Source organism: Pleurodeles waltl, chromosome 2_2 (assembly GCF_031143425.1).
Source record: "Pleurodeles waltl isolate 20211129_DDA chromosome 2_2, aPleWal1.hap1.20221129, whole genome shotgun sequence".
NCBI classification, from domain to species: domain Eukaryota; kingdom Metazoa; phylum Chordata; class Amphibia; order Caudata; family Salamandridae; genus Pleurodeles; species Pleurodeles waltl.
In genome coordinates this window covers 723,139,675-723,164,837 of record NC_090439.1, presented here as the reverse complement: position 1 = coordinate 723,164,837, position 25,163 = coordinate 723,139,675, and the positions used below count along the sequence as shown (strand labels likewise).

The following is a 25,163-nucleotide window of genomic DNA, read 5'->3' as shown; positions in this document are numbered from 1 at the left end:
GGGAGGAGCTGACGAAGCAATAGTGGAAATAGTGCATGATGAAAAAGCAAAAGAACAGTGAGGAGGGGCGGCAGATCAATGGAGGAACTGATGGGGCCTGAAAAACAATGAAAGAGTCGGGGTGGCAGAGCAATGGAGGATGTTGGAAAAATACCCATGCAAAGAAGAAAGAGAGCAAAATGCAAAATAAAACATGCACACTAGTAAGACAGAGGAAAAAACACATGTAATACCAAGAAAGGATGAAAGAAGAAGGAAAAAATAGTTCACTGTCAGCATGAAATGATATTACTCAACCAATCAGGAACAATGTACAACATCTGTGCTCCGGTAAGGAAAGCCATCAAATTAGAAGCAAAGAAATAAGAGTGACAAGAAAGCCAACTAATGATAAGACACAGGCTGACCCGAACTCCACCCTCAGCATTGGTATTGTACACAATAGGGAGCATATTTAAGAGCCCCCAGTGCCTCCTTGCTCATGTGGCCCAACGAGGCCAAAATCACCTCCCCACACTTACAAAGTTGCGCAGTGCAAGCAATGTGCCACTTTGTAACCCCTTGTGCCACATTATGCCTGAGCTGGGTATAATGTATGCAAGAGGGGTATTCCTCCTCAGAGCAGGTGCTAAAAAGGGGCATGCCATTGTTTTCAATGGGCCCCTAGGTACTGTTCAGGATTAGCGCCAAAAACAGTACATCTATAGTGTCAAAATTTCTGCCGCTATTGCCCCCTACCATGGTGCGCCGTATTTTAAATACCGTGCACACATTGTCGCAGTAGAGGGGCACAAAGGGCCACAAGAAAAGTGGATCTACATCTAATGTAGCACCACTTTTCTTAAATCTGGCCCTATGTCTTTTGGGTCTGAAGAACAGTAGACCCAGGAAGTTAGAAATGGTGTAGGATTGTAGACTCCATTGACCCACTTTCTGTTGCCCAATAACTGGGTGTGCCTTTTCAACTGTATTCAAGAAGAATCCTGACAGAACATTTTTCAAACTTACCTAAGAAACTAATTTTGTTTTTAAAACTTTGTTTTGTGTGATATTTGTGTGATTAATATTAAATTTATTTGGGATTCAGAACAGCAAAATTCAAGCCAAAGCTCAACCTCATCAGAACGTCACACAGCCTCAATAGAGTTTCTTTTTTGCACAAGATGTTGGCAAGTATATTTTATTGAAGAGAGTTAACCTTGTAGAGTCCAGGTTGCTTTCAACGTTTAGGTTCATCCAGACAAATCATGTTTGCCTCCAAAGATGTGACCACATTTGAATCATGAAAATGAATGGAAAGAACCACTACATTGTTTTGGCTTCACATGGTCTCCTTGACTGTTATTTGACATTTTTTCTACTCGACAAGAAGCATTCACTGAGTGTCTTGACATAGTTTCTTGGTTGAACCCACTGGACTTGACTTGCTCCAAAAATGTTTTATGTACAAAAAAAGAAAGCTTCACAGGGCCCAGCCTCCATTTTCAGCCCAACAAGGTATTTTCTGGCCAACCACTTGTGGTGCCTATATCTTAGTGGAAGCTCAAGAGGATATGTGGACATTTGTGGCTAGTTTATGTACTTTCCAATAACCTACATTGTTCCTTTTGCATAACATGTATACCACTTTTCCTCATTCTATCTTCCTTATTAAAATAGCTGCATTATTATACTTAATCAATATATGGACCTTCCAGACATCAATTTGTTGAATAGTATTGCTATTTGTTTGATTTCTTACACACAGCACTTTGCACTGGGAATTGCCTTGCTGGTTAGGCAAATTTGCCAAACATTTTCCTTATTGTAACAAGTTTATCTCTGTGGAAGCCTCTGACTAAGATACTTGGGTGCTCAGCCTCACCTGACATTACATTTGCGTTGTCTTTATTTTTACAGCTTGCCAGTGGATTTGCCTTCACTCAAGGTAGCTAAAAAGATTAACTACCTGTTCTTTCATGATAACATGAAAATATCAAAATCTGCTGATAGTTGTATAGACACCTGTGGCCTAGCAAAAAATCAATCTAGCTTTTCCACTGCAGTTACACAACTGAGACTTCTGCTTCAGCCTTACTGATCTAGAGCCCCATGAATGTCACCAAAGAAAACAAGCTCTAGAATTCAAAATGATGGAGGATTTGAGAAATGTCTATTCTTCAGGAAGCAGCCAGAGATATCTCACCACCAAAGGAAAGAAACCTCCTTCCAAAAACAAGTTAGATGTCTAGTCAAGAACATGATTTAACTTGTAATGGACCTCAATTTGACCATGCATTTTGAATAATGATACCTCTCATAGTGTCTTCAGACATAATCAGAGCAGAGGTTTCTACAGATGACCAAGCATAGCCTTTGTTTGGACAGATTCTCCATTTTTGTTTTCTTTTTAAAATGCCCAGTGGGAGAATCAAGAGGTCTTACAACTAACCAACTTCAAATCCTTAGGTTGTTTTTTAATCACAAAACTGTCTGACTAGACTAATGGCCGCCTGCACAGATCACATCAGGCCACATGTATACATAACTATCTTCTTTGCACTGAATGAAAAAGTGTTATGGTATTTTGTTCTGCCATCAAATTAAAACAAATTAAATAAAATATTGTATGGAAGACAGGTAGCATGACTAAGACATGGATACTGACTTGAGTAATTGCATAAAGAAGAAAGTATTGACATGTCTTAAATCTAAACATTCCAAATGTGCACATCTGCATAAGATGCATTTGTAATTGAAGAGATAAGAAATGTGAAAAATACACAGGGTAGAAGAAATGATGCACAGCTGTAGGTATAAAGAGATTCACAAAACTCTCACCACCAGAGACACAAAGCTGTGAACAAATTGAAAGGATGGACTGATTCTAGTAAAACTGAGCTTTCAGGATCAAACAACAAAAATTTGCTCTGCCCAAACCCCAAAAGATGCAAAGCTGGTGTCTTCATATTTTTTCCAGGCGATGTTAAAACTAATATGTAAAATACCCATGACTGTAGTAGGGATCTGTCATATGTTAATGGACCTGATGCTGGACACAGCTAATATACCAGACTAGTATTAGGTACAGGGGAGCTATGAAAGAAATCTTCAAAGGCTGTGGTTTAAAAGAACCCCAGCATTTTTGACTCCTGATATGCGAAGGCTTCACACACACATCCATACATAAACAAACGTCCTGTGTGCATGGTACAGTACAAGTCCGTACTATCACATTATCTCACAATGCTTACTTTACTTTGTCACTTTGTTGCCATACTACCAAGGACATATCAAACTGCTCTAAGGCCTGGCTAGAATTGTCAGTAGCTATGCAAATGGTAGAAGCACAAGGTGGAGAATGAACAGCCCGCTGTAGAAACGCCAATTAGAAAAAGCAGTTTTACCAATTACATTTGTCAGTCCTCTTACATGCTTTTTGTATTCAAAACAATTTATCAAATGAAAATAAACAGAATAGCATGAATATCATTAAGAAATTATGAATATAAAAAGGATATTCACATCTATAGCAGTCACAATACAGATAAAATCACCAAAACCAAATTTTAATTTGCTTTCTTTAAAGTGAACTAATGAGAGTAATTAACATTTGTTAAAATGAAGAAAAAAGATCCTATGTTTAAACAACATAAATACAATCAGCAATAACAGTATTATACCGAAAACAGCATATTCCGCTATATATCGGATACCAATATATATTGAATACAATTGATGACTTCTGTAATAAATTGCAATACATATGCAATCATGGCAAGTATAAGAATATGACAATTCAGTATCTTTTCAATTAGATGTAATAGATTTAATAGAAGAAGACATAAAATACAAGCGTATTCAGAAGACCCAACATGCAAGACAGTGAATGGCGTGAAAGCTCAATATGGTGTCTTTCCAGGGATCCTGAAGGGCAGATTAGGGCTAACTCTGTTGTGCTCTAATATAGTACTTAGTGGTGTAGGTAGGAATTTCAACACTTAGCATTCTGACACTATGGTGGGACATTTCTTATGTTTCACTTTCTTTGTCACTGCTCTGCTATTATTATGTTTCATTATCTTAATCATTGTAGTCCATGCCATTTTATCTAGATCACAGTTGATTTGATAAAATGCTTCTGTCTGTCTTTGCATGTGTGAGACAAATGTAACTGAGAGAAAAGAATGAGATCTGTTCTACCACAATTTCCCTGAGAAATCAGAATGTCATTCGCATGGCTGCCACAAATCATCACCACTTTCAGGTGCTGGTGAGGTACTGCTAAATGCCAGAAGGGTTAGGCTGACAGTTGTCACATGGTGTGGGATTGGACTCAGTTCCCCACAATTGCTTAATCCAGACAGAGTAAACAAAAGGCAGATGCAGGGAGGAAGTCAGATGCAAGTACAAAATGTGCCTGTACAACAGAAGCACATACTAGTGCCAAACCGAGTTCAAATGATGCCAGTTCCGCAAGCCTGGCATCAAAATGTAGGTAGTCTTAAACTGAACCAGAACCAAATGCCCAGAGTAATCAAAATGCATTACACGTCCAGAATCAAAATGTGACTCAACAGTTTCTAATGTCTGATATTGAGGGTTTGGACTCAGACGTGGCACCTGAGAGGGGAGGCAGATTGCATACTTGGTGCCGTCTTAGAAGTAGACCAGAGTGGACCATTTGTATATTGTGAGATAAATGCCTACCAAGTGTCATTTTTGATCAACACTGGTGCTACCCGTTCCACTGTTAGAACAACAGAAGTCTTAGACCAACACCTCTTTGGAAAGAAGATCCAAGTTGTACATGTTACAAATAGACAGATTACAAATCCAGTTTCAAAAGAAGTACCTGTAAAAATAGGTTCCTTTGAAGCAAATCTTCAGTTTGTTGTTTGCGATGCAAGTCCTGTAAATGTGTTAGGCAGTGACCTATTTTACAAGTTAAATAGTTCAATATATTGTACCTCAATCAGAGTAGAATTTCACACACATGTGAAGATGTTGAGTTTAAATTAGTTCAACAAGATGCTGTAAGGCTTTCCCCAATGAGAACTGTAGTGCAATGGCCCCAGCATTAAAAGAGAATGTGAATCCCGAAGTGTGGGATTTCACAGGAAATAATATCAGGCTAATCAAAGGTGTTGAACCAGTCTGAATCACAGTCAAGCCTAAGGCAGTTTTCCCAAGAACACCACCCTATCACATGACCCCAGAAATAATAGCAGGAATAATACCAGTATGAAAATAAACTATCTCTGAGCAAATTGCAATACTGTCAAAAAGAATTCCAATTTTTGGAACATATCATTAAAAAGGGAATGAGAAAAATGTCACAAAATAGGGTAGAGGCCATTCTCTCGATGGGTTCTCTAAAAACAGAAGGAAAAGTCACAGTGTTTTTAGGAATGGTTGGCTACTATGGACAGTGGCTACCCAACTTTTCCTTGCTGGCTAAACCTTTACAGAGGCTGACACACAGAGATGTGCCTGATCCAATTCCATGGGACAACAAATGCATGAAAGCCTTTTTAAAGCTGACAGAAAGTCTCTGCTATGCCTCAGCACTGGGAATGCTTGATTATATCAAGATATTTACTTTGCTTTGCAATGAGAGGGAAGGCTGCACTCTCTCAGTACGTACTCAATTGCATGGAGATGCTAGAAGATCTGTGGCCTATTTTTCAATTACTCTAGATGCTGTCGCTGCAGGGCAACCTGGTTGTCTAAAATCTGTGGCTGCAGTCAGTGTAAGCCTCGAGAGGTGTGAAAGAATAGTGATGCGACATCCTTTAACTGTTATGGTCCCTCATTCAGTCAAGGATTTGCTTACCAGAAACAAAACCCTGTATAGGGCAAACACAAGCCTAACTACAAGCAGCCAATACTCTCATACGATAATGTTACGCTTAAAAGAAGCCACGTTTTGAACCCCAGTGAATTCCTCCCATTTCCAGCAAGTCATGTATCCGATAAAATTTGCGCATGACTGTCTTCATGTCACGGATGTACGCATCAAGCCAAGACCTGATATAAAAGATGAGCCTTTAATTAGTCCTGATTATGTCCTTTTTGTGGATGGTATTGCCTAAGAAATGATGGTCCCTGAGAGCAGCTTATGCTGTCTGCACAGTTCAAGAGATTGTAGAAACATCATGGCTTCAAGGAGTTTCCTCTGCAAAAGCTGCAGAATTAATTGTTCTTACCAGAGCTTGCAGCTTGATAGCCCAAGTGAGAGTGATTATTTTTAGAGATAGTCAATATGGCTTTGGTCTAGTGCATTACTTTGGACAGTTATGGTCACAAAGAGGTTTCATTACCTCATCTGGCTCACCAATCTGGAATGGTGATAATGTGAGAAGGCTGTTGGAGGCCTTGCAACTCATGACTGAAATTGATGTTGTATAGTGTGCAGCAGACAGGAGCCACAGTAGTTATGTCACAGTTGGCAATAGATATGCAGCCGAAGTGTCACACTATTGTGGTCTGTACATGTAATGGCACATTCACAGTCTCAAGACGACAGTGTCTTTTCAATGTTGATGTCTATAGCTAACACATGGAAAGAACTGAAAGCCTTGCAGGAAAATGTTACTGAAGCAGAAAAGCAGAGTTTGATTAGAGCGGGATTTATAAAAGATGCAAATGACATTTGGGTTTCAGCAGATGGGAGACCAGTGCTGCCAGACAGTTTATTATCTCCCATGGCACAACATTATCATGGTCCTACAAATTTAGGTTGGGATGCAATGGTTTGGTCCTTCGGAAAAAAATGGTTCAATCCAAGATTTAGGGCTCTTGCAGAACAATTGTGTCACCGTTGTGTAACATGCCAACGGATGAATATACGAAAAGGAATACCAGTTACATTGAGTCATGTAGGGAGATCAGGTGATCCATTCAACAGGATGCAGATGGACTGTTTGTAATGGGCTGAGATATGTTCTAACTATGGTGTGTAATTTCTCTTGAGGGGTTAAAACCTACGCAACAAGGAGAAATGACAGTCTTACTGTACCTAAGATATTGTTAAGGGAACTGGTACCAAGGAGCGCGATCCAGTAACTCACTTTAGCAATGAGATTATTAAGATGTTATGTGCAACACTGCAAGTGGAGCAAAAGTTGCAGTGTAACTATTGACCTGAAGCTTCTGGCAATTTAGAGCAACTAAAGAGTACAATCAAGTCAAAACTGGCAAATGTCTGTTTATCCACTTCACTGAAATTACCTGATGCTTGGCCTTTAGTGTGGATGAGCCTTCACAGTACTACTGACAGGAAGACAGGTCTGTCCCCTCATGAACTCCTAACGAGAAGAGCAATGAGATTGCCTGTTGTATCTGCAAATGGGATTGTGAACATAACAGGTGACATGATACTCGATTACTGCAAAGATTTGTCTGATGTGCGGCGTTCTGTCTCTCAACAGGTTGAAGCTGGCACGGCAAATCTGCATCAAGAGCAGTGGCACATTTTGTGCCCAGGAACCGGGTACTCATCAGGAAACACATGAGACAGAAGTCCTGTCTAGAGCCAAGGTGGAAAAGCCACTACTAAGTGATTTTAATTGTGAACACTGCTGTTAAATGTGTTGGAGTGTCAAATTGGGTGCATGCTTTCTATACCCAGAGAACCAGAGATCAATATCAAGAAATAGTGTTCTATGAGCCAGAAAAGACAAAACTGGTGAATGTACTACCACAAATCATACAAGTCACACAACAGCAAAGAAAAGATGGGGGGAAGAACTGCAGATGGGTGAAGAAATCCAATTGGCGGATAACTCAGAGTGGCATTGAATCTCTTGGTGTGGACAGTGGAGAAGCAAGTACTCAAGCTAAGGTGACAGTTGAGATACCATCAGAGCAGGTCCAAGAGAAGGAACATGCACTGAATCAAGAACAAGAAAAGATGCCCAAAATGCCAGATGGCAAAAGGCCTACATTCAAAAGAACCAGAAATCAAGTGTATCCGTTGGATCCATAGAGCCAACAATTGATGAGGAGACAGAATTAAGAGGTATAAGTGGCACAGAAGAAGATCATAAAACAATCAGAAGATCCAAAAGAGCAAGAGTACCTTGTTGAAGGTCTTCAGCACCTGAATGGACTTACTACATAAACCAAGAGCTAAACATTCCAATATTGCATGTGCTTGGCTGGAACAAAGAACTACCTGAGCCACCTTGAGGGTGTCTGGAATACAGTTAGGGAAAATTACTGATCATTTATTTAATGAACTGTGCTAATAGTCTTAAACAAAAACTGATAAATTGTCAAAAAGAATTAAGAAAATGACCTAGGCCAGAGGCAGCAGAAAAAAGTAGGAATAACATTTTATAAGAACATGGAGTAGGGCTAAGAAAGACTATACGGAGCTTGCTGTAAATAAAACCGAAAGGAAAACAAACTGAGAAAGAAGAAAATTAAAAGACTGTTTTGCAATAAATAAAGACACTAACTTGCTGTTATTCCTCATTTTGAAAGATCTGACTTTAGATAAAAATGAGTGTTATAACCAGAAATAGATGTAAGATTATTTTATGTATTAAATTTTTATTGATATTTTTACTAGCGATAGCAATATTATTAATGATACACTTTACAACAGAAACAGACAAATCTGTGTTTTCATCCACTAACACAACAACGAGGCCTGACATAGATGAGGATGAGCTGCAAGCATCATTTGTAGAGTACATGAAAGAAGATTATTAAAGAAAATATTATTTTAGGTAAGCTCAAGAGTATACACGAGCTACAGATGTAAGGGATTGTTATGTGTGTGCTCACTTACTTTCATGGGATGATGAGGAGGTGGCATACCATCTCATTCCGCTTTCTTATGCTACAAAGGGGACAGGTTGGCTTTATTTGAGACCTTTACTACCTATAGACGCTGTTAAGGCTTATGAGAATAATCTTACCTGCTTAATGGATACATTTGAGAAAACGTTTATCACAAACTTAGAAGGGATGAAGAACACACTTTGGATGTAGTATTAACAAGAGTGAAGATATTTTGAAGAATGTTTGGAAAAAGGAAGACGATGAGTAAAGCAAGAAAATGCCTCACCCAAGGCTAAAGTTAGAAAAAGGGACACAAAGAGAAAGTATGTGTTCTTTAAAAGAAGAATACAAGGAAAGTAGAGACCTGAGGGGAATAGTAATTGTGAGAATGCATTTGAACAGTCAGGAGGAACATGGTGAATTTTACAGGTAGACAATCCAACTGTTTCTGGAGTCTATTATCTCTGTGGAGAGCATGCTTTCTTTAGATTGCCTTCTGACTGGGTGAGTATTTGTTACTTGGGCTTGCGTTTCCGGAAAATCTACCATGTACAGAACTAAGATGCATTAACAATGAAACCTGGACACAGTTACACATGTAGTACTAATGAAGGACTATAATTAGTACGAGGCAAATTTGGAGCTATTCTACCAGCAGTAGGTGTGATACAAAATCAAGAAAAGATTACAAAGCTTTCAACAGTAGCAGACAAACTAACAACAAGCACATCTGAAGCGTTATTATTAGAACACAGTGAACTAGTAGCAATCAGATCAATGGTTTTGGAAAACAGAAATGCTTCTGATAGTTTGCTTGCAGAAAAGGGTAGGGTCTGCAAGATGCTGAAAATAGAAAGTTGTTGTACTTATATCTCTGATGAGACTGATCTAAAACGTAACCTAGAATATTTAAAACTACTAGTATAGGTAAAGGCTCTCTCTCCATAAGGGATTTCTGCAAAAAGTTAACTGGATTAAGGCAGCAGGAGGGGGAAATCCTCAAAGGTAAGTTAGTATCTGTATTAATAGTAGTTGTCTGCCTCCTGTCTACGTTAAGAGTTTATAAGCCCATTAAAGCGTTATATGCCAAAAAAAGAGAAATAAAGAAAAGAAAAAAACGAATGAAGAGAGATTTAGAATTAAATGACCACATTAACAGGGATTATCACAAGCTAAAAGAGAGGAAAAACTTAAAAGGAAAAAGAAAGGAGTCAACTGAGGATGAGAGAGAACTCTGAAGCATCTGTGAATAAAAAGTTTGTGATGGTTAGAAATCATCAAATGGGGGAGGTTCCAGAAGTGTTTTAACTGATTAAAAACTAATGTACATAAGCTGTATGATACATTGTGTAGGTCTCAGTCTAGAATTTTAAATGAGGTTTTGCACTTCAAGCTTCTATAATCGCATGAATTTGGATTAAATCGCTGACAGGGGCATGTTTTTCCCTTTTCATCTTGTTTTGTTCTAGCCTGTGTCAGGGTCATGAAAGGTAAAGAATTTAATGATGCAAACATGTTTCTGAGACAACTGAATGAATAGACAAAGTATTATGCTTCAGCTTTCTCACCTGCCTAACATTCATAAGAAAATAGTAAAGTATTGAAATGTTAGTTTAATTTCTGTAGAATGTTTCCATATGAATACGTTTTGTTAGTTGAAGCATATAAGAAAGGGAATTACCTCACCTGGTAATGTAATGAACTAACCCTGAACTGCTTTGTCTTATAGTAAAAGGCGATGGGAGGCCAACCTAACTGATAGCCATGTTTCAATTTCTGATACATTTGTGTCTTACTGTAAGAAGTTATTTGTTTCATGTATTTAGGTGATGGAAGCTGTCCTGTTCCCCATGATGACATTGCTGCCTGCTACAATTTGTTGCACTTATTGATATGAATTATATTACAAACATGTTTTAAAGAGCAGAGCAACACTTCTCTTGCGAGCCCTTCACCTCCGATACATGCTGACCCAGACTCTTTGCTTTACCAATTCACTCTGGGTGACCCTTTTATTTCATCTACTTGTATCTATGCTGCTCTAACACTCTACTGTGTTTCTTGAACATCTTTTTATGGGACGTTCTGCTAATGACCGAAATATATGCTAAAAGCTTCATACTTTCACCTCTCAAATTTAGGACTCCTCATGGGTTCTGTTAACGTTTTACTCCATTCTTTTTAGCTCAGAATATGGTTTAACTTTATGGAACACATGTCAAGCTTTATTCTGTATTGTATTGATATTAATTGAAGATATTTTAATAAAGAAACAATTACTAAAATATTTAAACTTGAAACTTATATCAAAATCTCATTATTGATTTCCATCAATTGCGAATGTAATTTATAATGATGATAAATGGTTGATTTGCAGCCCCTGATTAATTCACACTCACATCAGAGGTCCAACATCCTGGGCCCAGTGGATGTGGTAACTTCGTTTCTGGTTTAATTAAACCATAATTATTAGAGTCCACAATAGGCTCCCTAAAACTTGCTTTGGTCGCTGCTATCCTTTTCTGAGCACAGAGGCTTGTCTCAGTGTCTCACGAACACGAATCTGCTCCAGTGAACTCCATGAATTGTTTGGGTATGTGGAAAGCAGAGTATATAGAAAAGAAAAGATTGCACCATAGATTATAGCTAAATTTGTCTCTTTCAGAGATGGTACAACAGGAATTCACTTATATTTTTACTATGTGGTTTGCTGTACGGTGACCTTTTCGTGATTACCTCTGCATGTGTAAAACCTGCACCTATGCCAGGTGCTTTACAGAACTAAGGCCCAGATTTAAGAGGGCTTAGCGCCATTCCTATGCCACATTAGCATCAATTTCAACGCTAATGTGGCACTGGAAAGCCAAAAACACTGCAACATATCTACAAAGTGGCGCAATGCTTGCATTGCTCCACTTAGTAACACCTTGTGCCAGATTATGATTGCGCCTCTTGCGCCATATTATGCATGCAAGAGGGAGTACCAGCACTAGGGGGGCTGGAAAAATGAGGCAAAGAAATCTAAAAGATTTCTTTGCCTCATTTTTATCTGCATTTTTAACACCTGCTCAGAGCAGGCATTAAAGGGACTCTCCCATTGTTTTCAATGGGCCTCTGGGTGCTTTCCAGGATTAGCGTCAACATTTTTTACACTAATCCTGCAAAGCGCCGGACTAGCATCAAAAATTATAATGCTAGTACCCCTGATTACTGCCATGTATTTTAAATATGGCACACACATGGTGGTGTTAGGAAAGTGCTAAGGGGCATAAGAAAAGTGGCGTTGCAATATGTGCCTTGTTTAAGTTATTAGGAAACATTTGAGTACAAACTTTTCGAAACTGTCTTGCATACATGTTCTGTGCAGCAATACAAAGGACAATACATGCCTTAGCCTTCGTTGAAAGAAAGGGGATATGTTAGTTGCAGAAATATGAAATTTATTTTATTTTGACATTCGCAATAATTTGTACCTCATCTCTGGAGATCTGTATCTCCCAGAAGTAGAGCAGGATATTTTAGATGACAACACATGTTGCTTGCACTTAACAAGGAAAGACAGCAGAAGGAGGGACAGCACCACTAAAGGAAATGTTACCAGACGTGGTTTTACTAACAGTGACGAAGTAATTGGATACAGAACTATAATTTCTTGTGGGTAGCAGGGATACTAATAAAAGAAATAGGGTTGGACGGGGATGTAGGAGTAATGCACCAACTGTATTTTAAGTAAAGAAAATGCTGCGGTAAAGTTCATTTTTTGCAGGTGTCAAAACAAACAAAACTGAGAGATGAATCATGACAGAGTAATTGTTTTGCGCCAAGGAGGGATTGGAAGTTTTAAGATCCTACCCCCACCCCAAATCCTGTATGTTGACACAAAACAGCAGCATTTTCCAACCTCTGCTAGTTTTCCAACACTCCTGAAAAGTCTACAAGCTCCTTTGATTTGGCAGGAGATGATTTTCAGAGAATAGCTGAGCATCTGGGACACCAACACGCAGGCCACACACATGCGGCTGATACGGGTGCCCAAAAAAAGGAAAAAAAAGGGGCAGTTTAGGCTTACTTCATCTCCCTAAACACAGAGTGCTTTGTTCCTGGTGGATGAAACTATGTCAAAAGCTTGAGGGGTCATTTTGCTCCAGAAGCAGAGGTAAACCTGGTTTAAAATTAAACACAAAAGCCTATTTGCTCCAGATTTTACACTTGTGCATTGCAGAGCTGAATCCAAATGGTGTTCACTTCTGTGTTTCTACTACCACGTGCCACTAGATCCAAACAGGTGGTACTTGCACTAAAAAATGAAAAAAATAAAAATAAAACAACAGCAGTAGGGATAAAGTGGCAAGTAAAATCTCTGCAATTATCTTGCTTTTTGCATTCTCAATTCACTATTTTTACTTTGTAAGTTAGATGCAAAACTACTGGACAATCTGTTGCAAATGCTGTTTATGCGAGGATGTTTTTGCCTCTGTATTTAGTAGTCAGTCTACGTGACTCCATTGGTTCCATTACTCAACTGTGATTGAAACAGAGGTAGGCTGAGCACGTATTGTAGGGCTGGGTTTGTTTGACACATAAAAAGGGAATAAAGAGGTGGAAATGAGGAGGTTAAACCACCCGGATAATCTGGGCATTATTACAAGCAGATTTATGGGCAGCAAAATACTTAGCTCCTGGACACATGCAAGTTTGGCCATGTCATCTCTCTCTGCTCACCTCACTGAAATGGTTACCAAGGAAACCAATATAGTCTTATAAAACAGCAAGCCTGACATACCAGCCAATCCATCTAAACTTACATATACATTGCCAAAAAAAAACACACAAAAAACGAAGTCCTCAGTTAGTTGACAAGAACTCTGAATCAAAGGTAATATCTGAGTAAAAAACATCTGGTTCAACAAAGAAACACACACGTCAAAGCTTTTACCAGGAAGTACCTTATTAAATCAGATAAGCGTGACACCATCTCTGCCCATCCTTAAGTGCTCAGTGATAGACCACCTCCCAGTCAAATGCCTCGGCATGAGCTTTCCTTCCATTTTTTTCCTCACTTCCAACATCCACATATTAAACCAAACTCCATTTACTTTTTCTCCTACTCACCATCAAATACCAGGTGGCTACACCATGAGAAAAATCAGAATTTCATAGTTAATAGCTTTTAATTTCTGCTCAAATTATATTTTCTAAGTACACTAGAATTTATTCAGCATCCTCGTCTTAGATAATATTCTTCTTTTTAACACGCCTTGTGCTCACCCCCTTCCTATTACTTACTGATTTTGTAACCGTATTTTCCTTGTGCAGTTCTTTAGAGCTCTGTGCTACCTATTGTCCTGGGCCTAGTTCACGCTTTACAAATTAAACTAGAATAAATTAAACACATGCCATCATGGAATTTGATGTGCATACCACCAACATGACATGGGCCACAAGGTCACACAGAGTAGAAGACTGATTTTAAACCTGGTTGCTTGCAAAATAACATCTTTATGTTTGAGCCTAATCTACACACATTTTAAGAGTGTGGTAATAAGAGAAAAGGACGTGGGTATAAAGTAGATAACAGCAGTGTATGTGGATAGGGTAGGAATATAAAACGACATCTAATGAACAAAATGAACAGTTGGTGCCAGAGTGATGAAAACATTAGTGAAGACCTTAAACTCATTGAGGACATTATTCAGAGCTCTATAGATCAAACAGCAACAACTGAAATCAAAACAATTGTTTTAACCTGTACAATGGTTTATTAAAACTCGATGTAAATTGAAATGATCATTACCTCACTGGAACTACTCCTGTGAGAGAGATTTCCAATATTTTCTGCACTTATTTGTGCAATGACCCTGAGAGGGGTGTTGGCTGCCCTTCCACTTTGGCTTTTGGGTGTAACTGATCTGCTTCGCTGAAGACTTACAATTCCTTCCTTATTTCCATGAGTGCCTGTACTATGGCCCCTTGACAAAGTACTGTTTGGGGTCGCAGGTCTGCTTCCATGGGCTGTTGGTGATTGAAGTTTGTTTGAGTTGGGTGTGTGAGGCCTACTGTTTGTGATGCTTGTGGTCTGTACTCTGCTATTGGCCTGGGGTGGAGATTTGCTTCTTTGGATAGGAAGCTGAACACTTTTTCCTCCAAGACTTGAACCTTGAGATCGCGAGTTTGGTGCTGGTGGTGTTTGAAGGTTTTCTGGAGTCTCTGTGATCACCAAACTGCTATGCAGGCTACTCGGACTCCGTGACACCCTTGCTTCAGCCATTAGAGCTAAATCTTTTTCAATGTCTACAAATGAAAACACAAAGAGCACATCACTGACATGTAGTATAATCATTTCATAAACATGCCACAACCATAAATGCATTATTTAAACTAGAAGAGTACAGACAGCTCACTCTCTGTAGAGTCAGACACCTCTTTTGGTAGAGGCGGAAATAGGATAAATATTCAAAATCAACCTTTTTTGTTGCACAGGCTATGATGAAAGCTACCAAAAGAGAAACCTGAAATTGAAAGTTATACATTTTGGATGGAAGATTCCTCCTTTAGAAACTCAAAAAAATCAGAGCTGCTGCTTCGTTTAGAGAGGAACATTTAGACAGTACTTCACCAAATATTCTGTAAAATCTGGCAATAGCCCTTTGTATGAGACTGGGCAGAGTTAGATTAGTGAAGGATATCAACAGGATAAGGGAATCCCCCACCAGCTTCCCCTTGCAACTCTCCATTTGGTATTCATCTCACACAACATCTCAGTAGAATTACATACTGCATCATAGCTATGTTGGCCACGGTAGAGGGAGAAAGAAACAGGAACATGGGATCCAGCACATCTCTCTCCTTCACAATAATGGCACAGAGCAAGAACATGAAGCACAATTCAGAACACACCTTCCGCTGCTCAGAATTTTACAACACCAGTGAGATACATTGCACAAAGAAAAAAGAGCTCTATATCAACACTGGCGTCCTTAACAGAGAACATTTACATTCTGTCAAGAGCATCTCCAACAGGAGCCTTTGTACATGAAAATAGCATTTTGTGTAGGCGGCTCGGTTGCACAGGGATGCACAAACGAGGACGTGATGGTGGATGCGATGGCAAGCACTTACAATTGCCAATACTAGGTGGCACAGTTTATTTTTACATATTCATGTTACATTTATGTACAATTTGAAGCAGAGACAGTGATCTGCCTCGAATTACAGAACCACTGGACATAGGGGGTCATTCTGACCATGGTGGTAATTACCGCCATGGCGGAGGTCGGCGGTAGCACCGCCAACAGGCTGGCGGTGCACCGCTGGGCATTCTGACGCCGCGGCCAGAAACGGAAAGTCGGCGGTGTACCGCCGACTTTCCGCTGCCCGTCTGAATCCTCCATGGCGGCGGAGCGCGCTCCGCCGCCATGGGGATTCTGACACCCCCTACCGCCATCCTGTTCATGGCGGCTCTCCCACCATGAACAGGATGGCGGTAGGGGGTGCCGCGGGGCCGCTGGGGGCCCCTGCCGTGCCCATGCCAATGGCATGGGCACGGCAGGGGCCCCCGTAAGAGGGCCCCGAAAAGTATTTCAGTGTCTGCCCAGCAGACACTGAAATACGCGACGGGTGCAACTGCACCCGTCGCACCTTCCCACTCCGCCGGCTCAATTCTGAGCCGGCATCCTAGTGGGAAGGTTGATTTGCCCTGGGCTGGCGGGCGGTCTTTTGGCGGCCGCCCGCCAGCCCAGGGCAAATGTCAGAATCACCGCTGCGGTCTTTCGACCGCGGTGCGGTGTTCTGACGGCGGTACCTTGGCGGACGGCCTCCGCCGTCCGCCAAGGTCAGAATGACCCCCATAATGTTCAGACACTAGAGTAAATCTCCTCCTCCATCTCTTTTTGATGAGATGTAGAAAGTCACACAAGGCGGCCATGTTAAAGAATGAAGGGCCATATGTACGAAGACATTTTCCCATAAACAATTAGTATACATCTGGCCCAAAACGATGAAACGTAAAGGGATTTGATCTCAACTAAACAGAACTAACAGAAATCTACTGATGGCACATAGTAGTCTAATTTATTAATTTAGTTTTAATCAGTGAAGTAGAGCAGTGCACTGAAATGGAGACACGGGAAACACCTAATGACCGTTATGGACTGAAAATAGATTTGATAAAACATTAATTATTTTAAACAAAAACATATACATTTATTATATATTTTCAATATACACTTCAGCCTGCAATTGGCTGTACGTCAGACGCAAATGTTGGTGTTGCATTAGCTGGCACAAATAGATGTACATACAGTCGATCAGCACATATTAGGCAATATTGCTATGAGCTTCAGATAAACTGGATGGTCTCTTACTTCTGATTATCATTTAACAAGAAGCACAGTCATTGCAAGGCTTAGAGCATAGGGTTCAACTTGTTCAAGTCAGTGAGAACCTTATGTGCAATAAGGTGGCAGAAGAGAAGTTTCAATGGTACAAGAAAAGTTAACATAACAAAGAGTGACTGATGAAAAGTAATTGACTACAGCACAGAGAAAACCATATTTTTCAGGAACGTGACATCAAAAAGTATGGGCAGATTAATAGGTGAGCAAATGGTTTTAAGGTGAACTAACAAATTTAATCCACAGCCCTTTGGTGTAAAAAACAGAAATAAAGTAGAGTGCTTCCGGTTCACCCTCAAAGTGGTGAAGGGAACACAAATTAAAAACGATGACAAAATAACTTACAGAATGAGAAAATTCAACTGATTTCTTCTATTTTCAAAGTGTCCCATAATTTTTTCTAAAGAAAACTTTACATCAAAATAGTCTGCATTTAAAATCAGTTGTGTTTTTATCTCAATGGTGTTTAGATTTGTTTAAGACTGGATTTTCGCAGAAGTCCATGGCCGTCTAGTTTGATTGGAATGTCTGGTTAAGGGTTACCTTTGGGTGGAGATTCCTGGTCTCTTCAAAGTGCAGCTGCTCACTGATTGACCTCATACACCTCTTCTTTGGACACTTAAGGACTGGCCGGTGAGTGGCCAACCTGAGTCTTAGTAATATGCATTTTCGGGATTGTGATTTTTTGCTGCCTGTCATTGGCTGAAATTAACTTCTGCAGTTGGAGCAGTCTGCTCCTATTTAATCCGCTTCATTTTCCCACAAGGGGCTTTACTTTTGGCGTCTAATTTAGGTTCCGAGTTCAACCACCAAGAATAAATACGTTCTTTTTTTAGGTACACCATTCTTGAGCAATAAGAACCTTAAGGAATTAGGGGGTTATTCTAACTTTGGAGGAGTGTTAATCCGTCCCAAAAGTGACGGTAAAGTGACGGATATACCACCAGCCGTATTACGAGTTCCATAGGATATAATGGACTCGTAATACGGCTGGTGGTAAATCCGTCACTTTTCCGTCACTTTTGGGACGGATTAACACCTCCTCCAAAGTTAGAATAACCCCCTTAGTGTCTTAAATGGCTATATCAACACCCAGTTACAATGCAAGTCATAGTTAGGCTTTTTTAGAGACAACGGGGTGACTTTCCATATTTGTATGTACACCATTTCTGTTGTCATCCATCTACTCTGCAGTGTCCTTGTGTTAACCTCTGGCAATATGGCATTGGCAGTCGAGATCTTTTGTTCCGTTCCATTTCTGCGAAAGTGCTTCTGACTTCTAGCTGGAGGGTTTTAGGTTCATTGGCTTGTGCATGCAGCCACCACTCAGTATGGGTTACAATGGTTTTCTTTTCCACCAGGCTTCAGAGTTCTGCTGAGCAATCTGTCAGCACTTGGCATTGGCATGGGCACGGCAGGGGCCCCCGTAAGAGGGCCCCGAAAAGTATTTCAGTGTCTGCCCAGCAGACACTGAAATACGCGACGGGTGCAACTGCACCCGTCGCACCTTCCCACTCCGCCGGCTCAATTCTGAGCCGGCATCCTAGTGGGAAGGTTGATTTGCCCTGGGCTGGCGGGCGGTCTTTTGGCGGCCGCCCGCCAGCCCAGGGCAAATGTCAGAATCACCGCTGCGGTCTTTCGACCGCGGTGCGGTGTTCTGACGGCGGTACCTTGGCGGACGGCCTCCGCCGTCCGCCAAGGTCAGAATGACCCCCATAATGTTCAGACACTAGAGTAAATCTCCTCCTCCATCTCTTTTTGATGAGATGTAGAAAGTCACACAAGGCGGCCATGTTAAAGAATGAAGGGCCATATGTACGAAGACATTTTCCCATAAACAATTAGTATACATCTGGCCCAAAACGATGAAACGTAAAGGGATTTGATCTCAACTAAACAGAACTAACAGAAATCTACTGATGGCACATAGTAGTCTAATTTATTAATTTAGTTTTAATCAGTGAAGTAGAGCAGTGCACTGAAATGGAGACACGGGAAACACCTAATGACCGTTATGGACTGAAAATAGATTTGATAAAACATTAATTATTTTAAACAAAAACATATACATTTATTATATATTTTCAATATACACTTCAGCCTGCAATTGGCTGTACGTCAGACGCAAATGTTGGTGTTGCATTAGCTGGCACAAATAGATGTACATACAGTCGATCAGCACATATTAGGCAATATTGCTATGAGCTTCAGATAAACTGGATGGTCTCTTACTTCTGATTATCATTTAACAAGAAGCACAGTCATTGCAAGGCTTAGAGCATAGGGTTCAACTTGTTCAAGTCAGTGAGAACCTTATGTGCAATAAGGTGGCAGAAGAGAAGTTTCAATGGTACAAGAAAAGTTAACATAACAAAGAGTGACTGATGAAAAGTAATTGACTACAGCACAGAGAAAACCATATTTTTCAGGAACGTGACATCAAAAAGTATGGGCAGATTAATAGGTGAGCAAATGGTTTTAAGGTGAACTAACAAATTTAATCCACAGCCCTTTGGTGTAAAAAACAGAAATAAAGTAGAGTGCTTCCGGTTCACCCTCAAAGTGGTGAAGGGAACACAAATTAAAAACGATGACAAAATAACTTACAGAATGAGAAAATTCAACTGATTTCTTCTATTTTCAAAGTGTCCCATAATTTTTTCTAAAGAAAACTTTACATCAAAATAGTCTGCATTTAAAATCAGTTGTGTTTTTATCTCAATGGTGTTTAGATTTGTTTAAGACTGGATTTTCGCAGAAGTCCATGGCCGTCTAGTTTGATTGGAATGTCTGGTTAAGGGTTACCTTTGGGTGGAGATTCCTGGTCTCTTCAAAGTGCAGCTGCTCACTGATTGACCTCATACACCTCTTCTTTGGACACTTAAGGACTGGCCGGTGAGTGGCCAACCTGAGTCTTAGTAATATGCATTTTCGGGATTGTGATTTTTTGCTGCCTGTCATTGGCTGAAATTAACTTCTGCAGTTGGAGCAGTCTGCTCCTATTTAATCCGCTTCATTTTCCCACAAGGGGCTTTACTTTTGGCGTCTAATTTAGGTTCCGAGTTCAACCACCAAGAATAAATACGTTCTTTTTTTAGGTACACCATTCTTGAGCAATAAGAACCTTAAGGAATTAGGGGGTTATTCTAACTTTGGAGGAGTGTTAATCCGTCCCAAAAGTGACGGTAAAGTGACGGATATACCACCAGCCGTATTACGAGTTCCATAGGATATAATGGACTCGTAATACGGCTGGTGGTAAATCCGTCACTTTTCCGTCACTTTTGGGACGGATTAACACCTCCTCCAAAGTTAGAATAACCCCCTTAGTGTCTTAAATGGCTATATCAACACCCAGTTACAATGCAAGTCATAGTTAGGCTTTTTTAGAGACAACGGGGTGACTTTCCATATTTGTATGTACACCATTTCTGTTGTCATCCATCTACTCTGCAGTGTCCTTGTGTTAACCTCTGGCAATATGGCATTGGCAGTCGAGATCTTTTGTTCCGTTCCATTTCTGCGAAAGTGCTTCTGACTTCTAGCTGGAGGGTTTTAGGTTCATTGGCTTGTGCATGCAGCCACCACTCAGTATGGGTTACAATGGTTTTCTTTTCCACCAGGCTTCAGAGTTCTGCTGAGCAATCTGTCAGCACTTTTGCCATCATTGCCTTCATTCCAACAAGTATCCCCATCCACTCCGAAATCTTTTTTCACTCGCTCTCTCTCCCTTGGGAGGCTCTTGCTAACTCCCAACCCATCTTTAGCCTTTCTGTATTATGCTGCGTTGCAGTAGGTACTTCTCACTGCTCCCAGCATGTCGTCTTTGCTGCATGATTAGCAGTCTGCCTCAAGAATGCGAATTTTCAATCTGACTTAGCCTTGGGATTTTCCATTCAGCTTGGTTTTATTTTTCCCAGTATGCTTTTCTTCTTCTCATAAACATTGATCACATTATTTGTATATTGTTGTTCAGGATCTCAGTGGATTGATTTGAGGAGTTCAACATAGGCTGCTGGCTATGAGGCGCTCATGCTGCGTGCCTTCCTGATCATTACAAGCCATTATAAAACTAACAGCTGTTGCTGCATTACTCCTGTGAGTCAAAATATTTTTTAGAGGCCCATTTCGTTCCAAGGGGCCACTCTTTGTAAGTCTTCAGAATAAGTCAGCGCACTAACAATGTATCCATTTTGAGGCTTATATCCATTACTGGCCTTTATATTTTCTTGTGGGGAAATTTCCCAACACTGGGCCAATAGCTGCATCCGTGTATTTTTTATGTTTTGTCTAACGAGATAGCATTTTATCACCTTATCTGTGATGTTGTATTGGGCTCTTCTTACTAAAGAGACCATTTTGGTGTTTCTAGCGCTGGTGTCTTACTAAAATTTAATAATTAATGTTTGTGTATTTTTAATGATAAGTTCATATAGGAAATGAAATAACGGAGATAAATAATGCATGCATTTGAAAATGTGATCACGAAGAATGGCCACCAATGTTAATGAAATGTACTAATCAGTGATTAATACTTATGAAATATTGGATATATGTTAGACTAATGCAGTAATATGCCATATTGAGAGTTATGAAGTATGCTTTAGCTTTATTAATTGTAGGCCTTAACTTAGCGAGTGTCTTATCCTATTTTGCCAGGCCTCATGTAAAAGCTGTATTTCTTAGCGTTGAGTAAAAATGCAGACCAAGAGAATTAAAAAGTGAAATGTCTATTGCATTGTTTAGATGTGCTCAAAACGGAAGCTCTTCATGAGAACCGACTACTAGGAGGTGATGTTCTTGCTAATGCAGCATTTTATGTGTAATGTGTGTGAGACTGACTGTAAGGAAATGCCTCCTTGGCATGGTTGCCCCCTGACTTTTTGCCTTTGCTGATGCTATGTTTACAATTGAAAGTGTGCTGAGGCCTGCTAACCAGGCCCCAGCACCAGTGTTCTTTCCCTAACCTGTACTTTTGTATCCACAATTGGCAGACCCTGGCATCCAGATAAGTCCCTTGTAACTGGTACTTCTAGTACCAAGGGCCCTGATGCCAAGGAAGGTCTCTAAGGGCTGCAGCATGTCTTATGCCACCCTGGAGACCTCTCACTCAGCACAGACACACTGCTTGCCAGCTTGTGTGTGCTAGTGAGAACAAAACGAGTAAGTCGACATGGCACTCCCCTCAGGGTGCCATGCCAGCCTCTCACTGCCTATGCAGTATAGGTAAGACACCCCTCTAGCAGGCCTTACAGCCCTAAGGCAGGGTGCACTATACCATAGGTGAGGGTACCAGTGCATGAGCATGGTACCCCTACAGTGTCTAAACAAAACCTTAGACATTGTAAGTGCAGGGTAGCCATAAGAGTATATGGTCTGGGGATCTGTCAAACACGAACTCCACAGCACCATAATGGCTACACTGAAAACTGGGAAGTTTGGTATCAAACTTCTCAGCACAATAAATGCACACTGATGCCAGTGTACATTTTATTGTAAAATACACCCCAGAGGGCACCTTAGAGGTGCCCCCTGAAACTTAACCGACTGTCTGTGTAGGCTGACTAGTTCCAGCAGCCTGCCACACCAGAGACATGTTGCTGGCCCCATGGGGAGAGTGCCTTTGTCACTCTGAGGCCAGTAACAAAGCCTGCACTGGGTGGAGATGCTAACACCTCCCCCAGGCAGGAGCTGTGACACCTGGCGGTGAGCCTTAAAGGCTCACCCCTTTGTCACAGCCCAGCAGGGCACTCCAGCTTAGTGGAGTTGCCCGCCCCCTCCGCCACGGCCCCCACTTTTGGCGGCAAGGCTGGAGGGAACAAAGAAAGCAACAAGGAGGAGTCACTGGCCAGTCAGGACAGCCCCTAAGGTGTCCTGAGCTGAGGTGACTCTGACTTTTAGAAATCCTCCATCTTGCAGATGGAGGATTCCCCCAATAGGGTTAGGATTGTGACCCCCTCCCCTTGGGAGGAGGCACAACGAGGGTGTACCCACCCTCAGGGCTAGTAGCCATTGGCTACTAACCCCCCAGACCTAAACACGCCCTTAAATTTAGTATTTAAGGGCTACCCTGAACCCTAGAAGATTAGATTCCTGCAACTACAAGAAGAAGGACTGCCTAGCTGAAACCCCTGCAGAGGAAGACCAGAAGACGACAACTGCCTTGGCTCCAGAAACTCACCGGCCTGTCTCCTGCCTTCCAAAGATCCTGCTCCAGCGACGCCTTCCAAAGGGACCAGCGACCTCGACATCCTCTGAGGACTGCCCCTACTTCAAAAAGACAAGAAACTCCCAAGGACAGCGGACCTGCTCCAAGAAAGGCTGCAACTTTGTTTCCAGCAGCTTTGAAAGAACCCTGCAAGCTCCCCGCAAGAAGCGTGAGACTTGCAACACTGCACCCGGCGACCCCGACTCGGCTGGTGGAGATCCAACACCTCAGGAGGGACCCCAGGACTACTCTAAGACTGTGAGTACCAAAACCTGTCCCCCCTGAGCCCCCACAGCGCCGCCTGCAGAGGGAATCCCGAGGCTTCCCCTGACCGCGACTCTTTGAATCCTAAGTCCCGACGCCTGGGAGAGACCCTGCACCCGCAGCCCCCAGGACCTGAAGGACCGGACTTTCACTGGAGAAGTGACCCCCAGGAGTCCCTCTCCCTTGCCCAAGTGGAGGTTTCCCCGAGGAACCCCCCCCTTGCCTGCCTGCAGCGCTGAAGAGATCCCGAGATCTCTCATAGACTAACATTGCGAACCCGACGCTTGTTTCTACACTGCACCCGGCCGCCCCCGCGCCGCTGAGGGTGAAATTTCTGTGTGGACTTGTGTCCCCCCCGGTGCCCTACAAAACCCCCCTGGTCTGCCCTCCGAAGACGCGGGTACTTACCTGCAAGCAGACCGGAACCGGGGCACCCCCTTCTCTCCATTCTAGCCTATGTGTTTTGGGCACCACTTTGAACTCTGCACCTGACCGGCCCTGAGCTGCTGGTGTGGTGACTTTGGGGTTGCTCTGAACCCCCAACGGTGGGCTACCTTGGACCAAGAACTGAACCCTGTAAGTGTCTTACTTACCTGGTAAAACTAACAAAAACTTACCTCCCCCAGGAACTGTGAAAATTGCACTGTGTCCACTTTTAAAGTAGCTATTTGTCAATAACTTGAAAAGTATACATGCAATTGAAATGATTCAAAGTTCCTAATGTACTTACCTGCAATACCTTTCAAACAAGATATTACATGTTAAATTTGAACCTGTGGTTCTTAAAATAAACTAAGAAAATATATTTTTCTATACAAAACCTATTGGCTGGATTTGTCTCTGAGTGTGTGTACCTCATTTATTGTCTATGTGTATGTACAACAAATGCTTAACACTACTCCTTGGATAAGCCTATTGCTCGACCACACTACCACAAAATAGAGCATTAGTATTATCTATTTTTACCACTATTTTACCTCTAAGGGGAACCCTTGGACTCTGTGCATGCTATTCCTTACTTTGAAATAGCACATACAGAGCCAACTTCCTACATTGGTGGATCAGCGGTGGGGTACAAGACTTTGCATTTGCTGGACTACTCAGCCAATACCTGATCACACGACAAATTCCAAAATTGTCATTAGAAATTGATTTTTGCAATTTGAAAAGTTTTCTAAATTCTTAAAAGTCCTGCTAGGGCCTTGTGTTAGATCCTGTTTAGCATTTCTTTTAGAGTTTAAAAGTTTGTAAAAGTTTGAATTAGATTCTAGAACCAGTTGTAGATTCTTAAAAAGTATTCCAACTTTTAGAAGCAAAATGTCTAGCACAGATGTGACTGTGGTGGAACTCGACACCACACCTTACCTCCATCTTAAGATGAGGGAGCTAAGGTCACTCTGTAAAATAAAGAAAATAACAATGGGCCCCAAACCTACCAAAATACAGCTCCAGGAGCTTTTGGCAGAGTTTGAAAAGGCCAACCCCTCTGAGGGTGGCAACTCAGAGGAAGAGGATAGTGACTTGGA

At 41.3% G+C, this 25,163-nt stretch overlaps 1 protein-coding gene across 2 annotated transcripts in view; it reads right to left on the bottom strand.

Annotated features, from left to right (window-relative positions):
- Window positions 1-25,163, bottom strand: part of C2_2H8orf34 (chromosome 2_2 C8orf34 homolog) — a 1,039,122-nt gene that overhangs the window by 187,246 nt on the left and 826,713 nt on the right. For both annotated transcript variants that reach the window (XM_069220300.1, XM_069220301.1), the window contains exon 12: window positions 14,567-15,063. In XM_069220300.1, coding sequence (XP_069076401.1) covers window positions 14,567-15,063 — 497 coding nt within the window. The remainder of the gene's footprint in view (window positions 1-14,566; window positions 15,064-25,163) is intronic.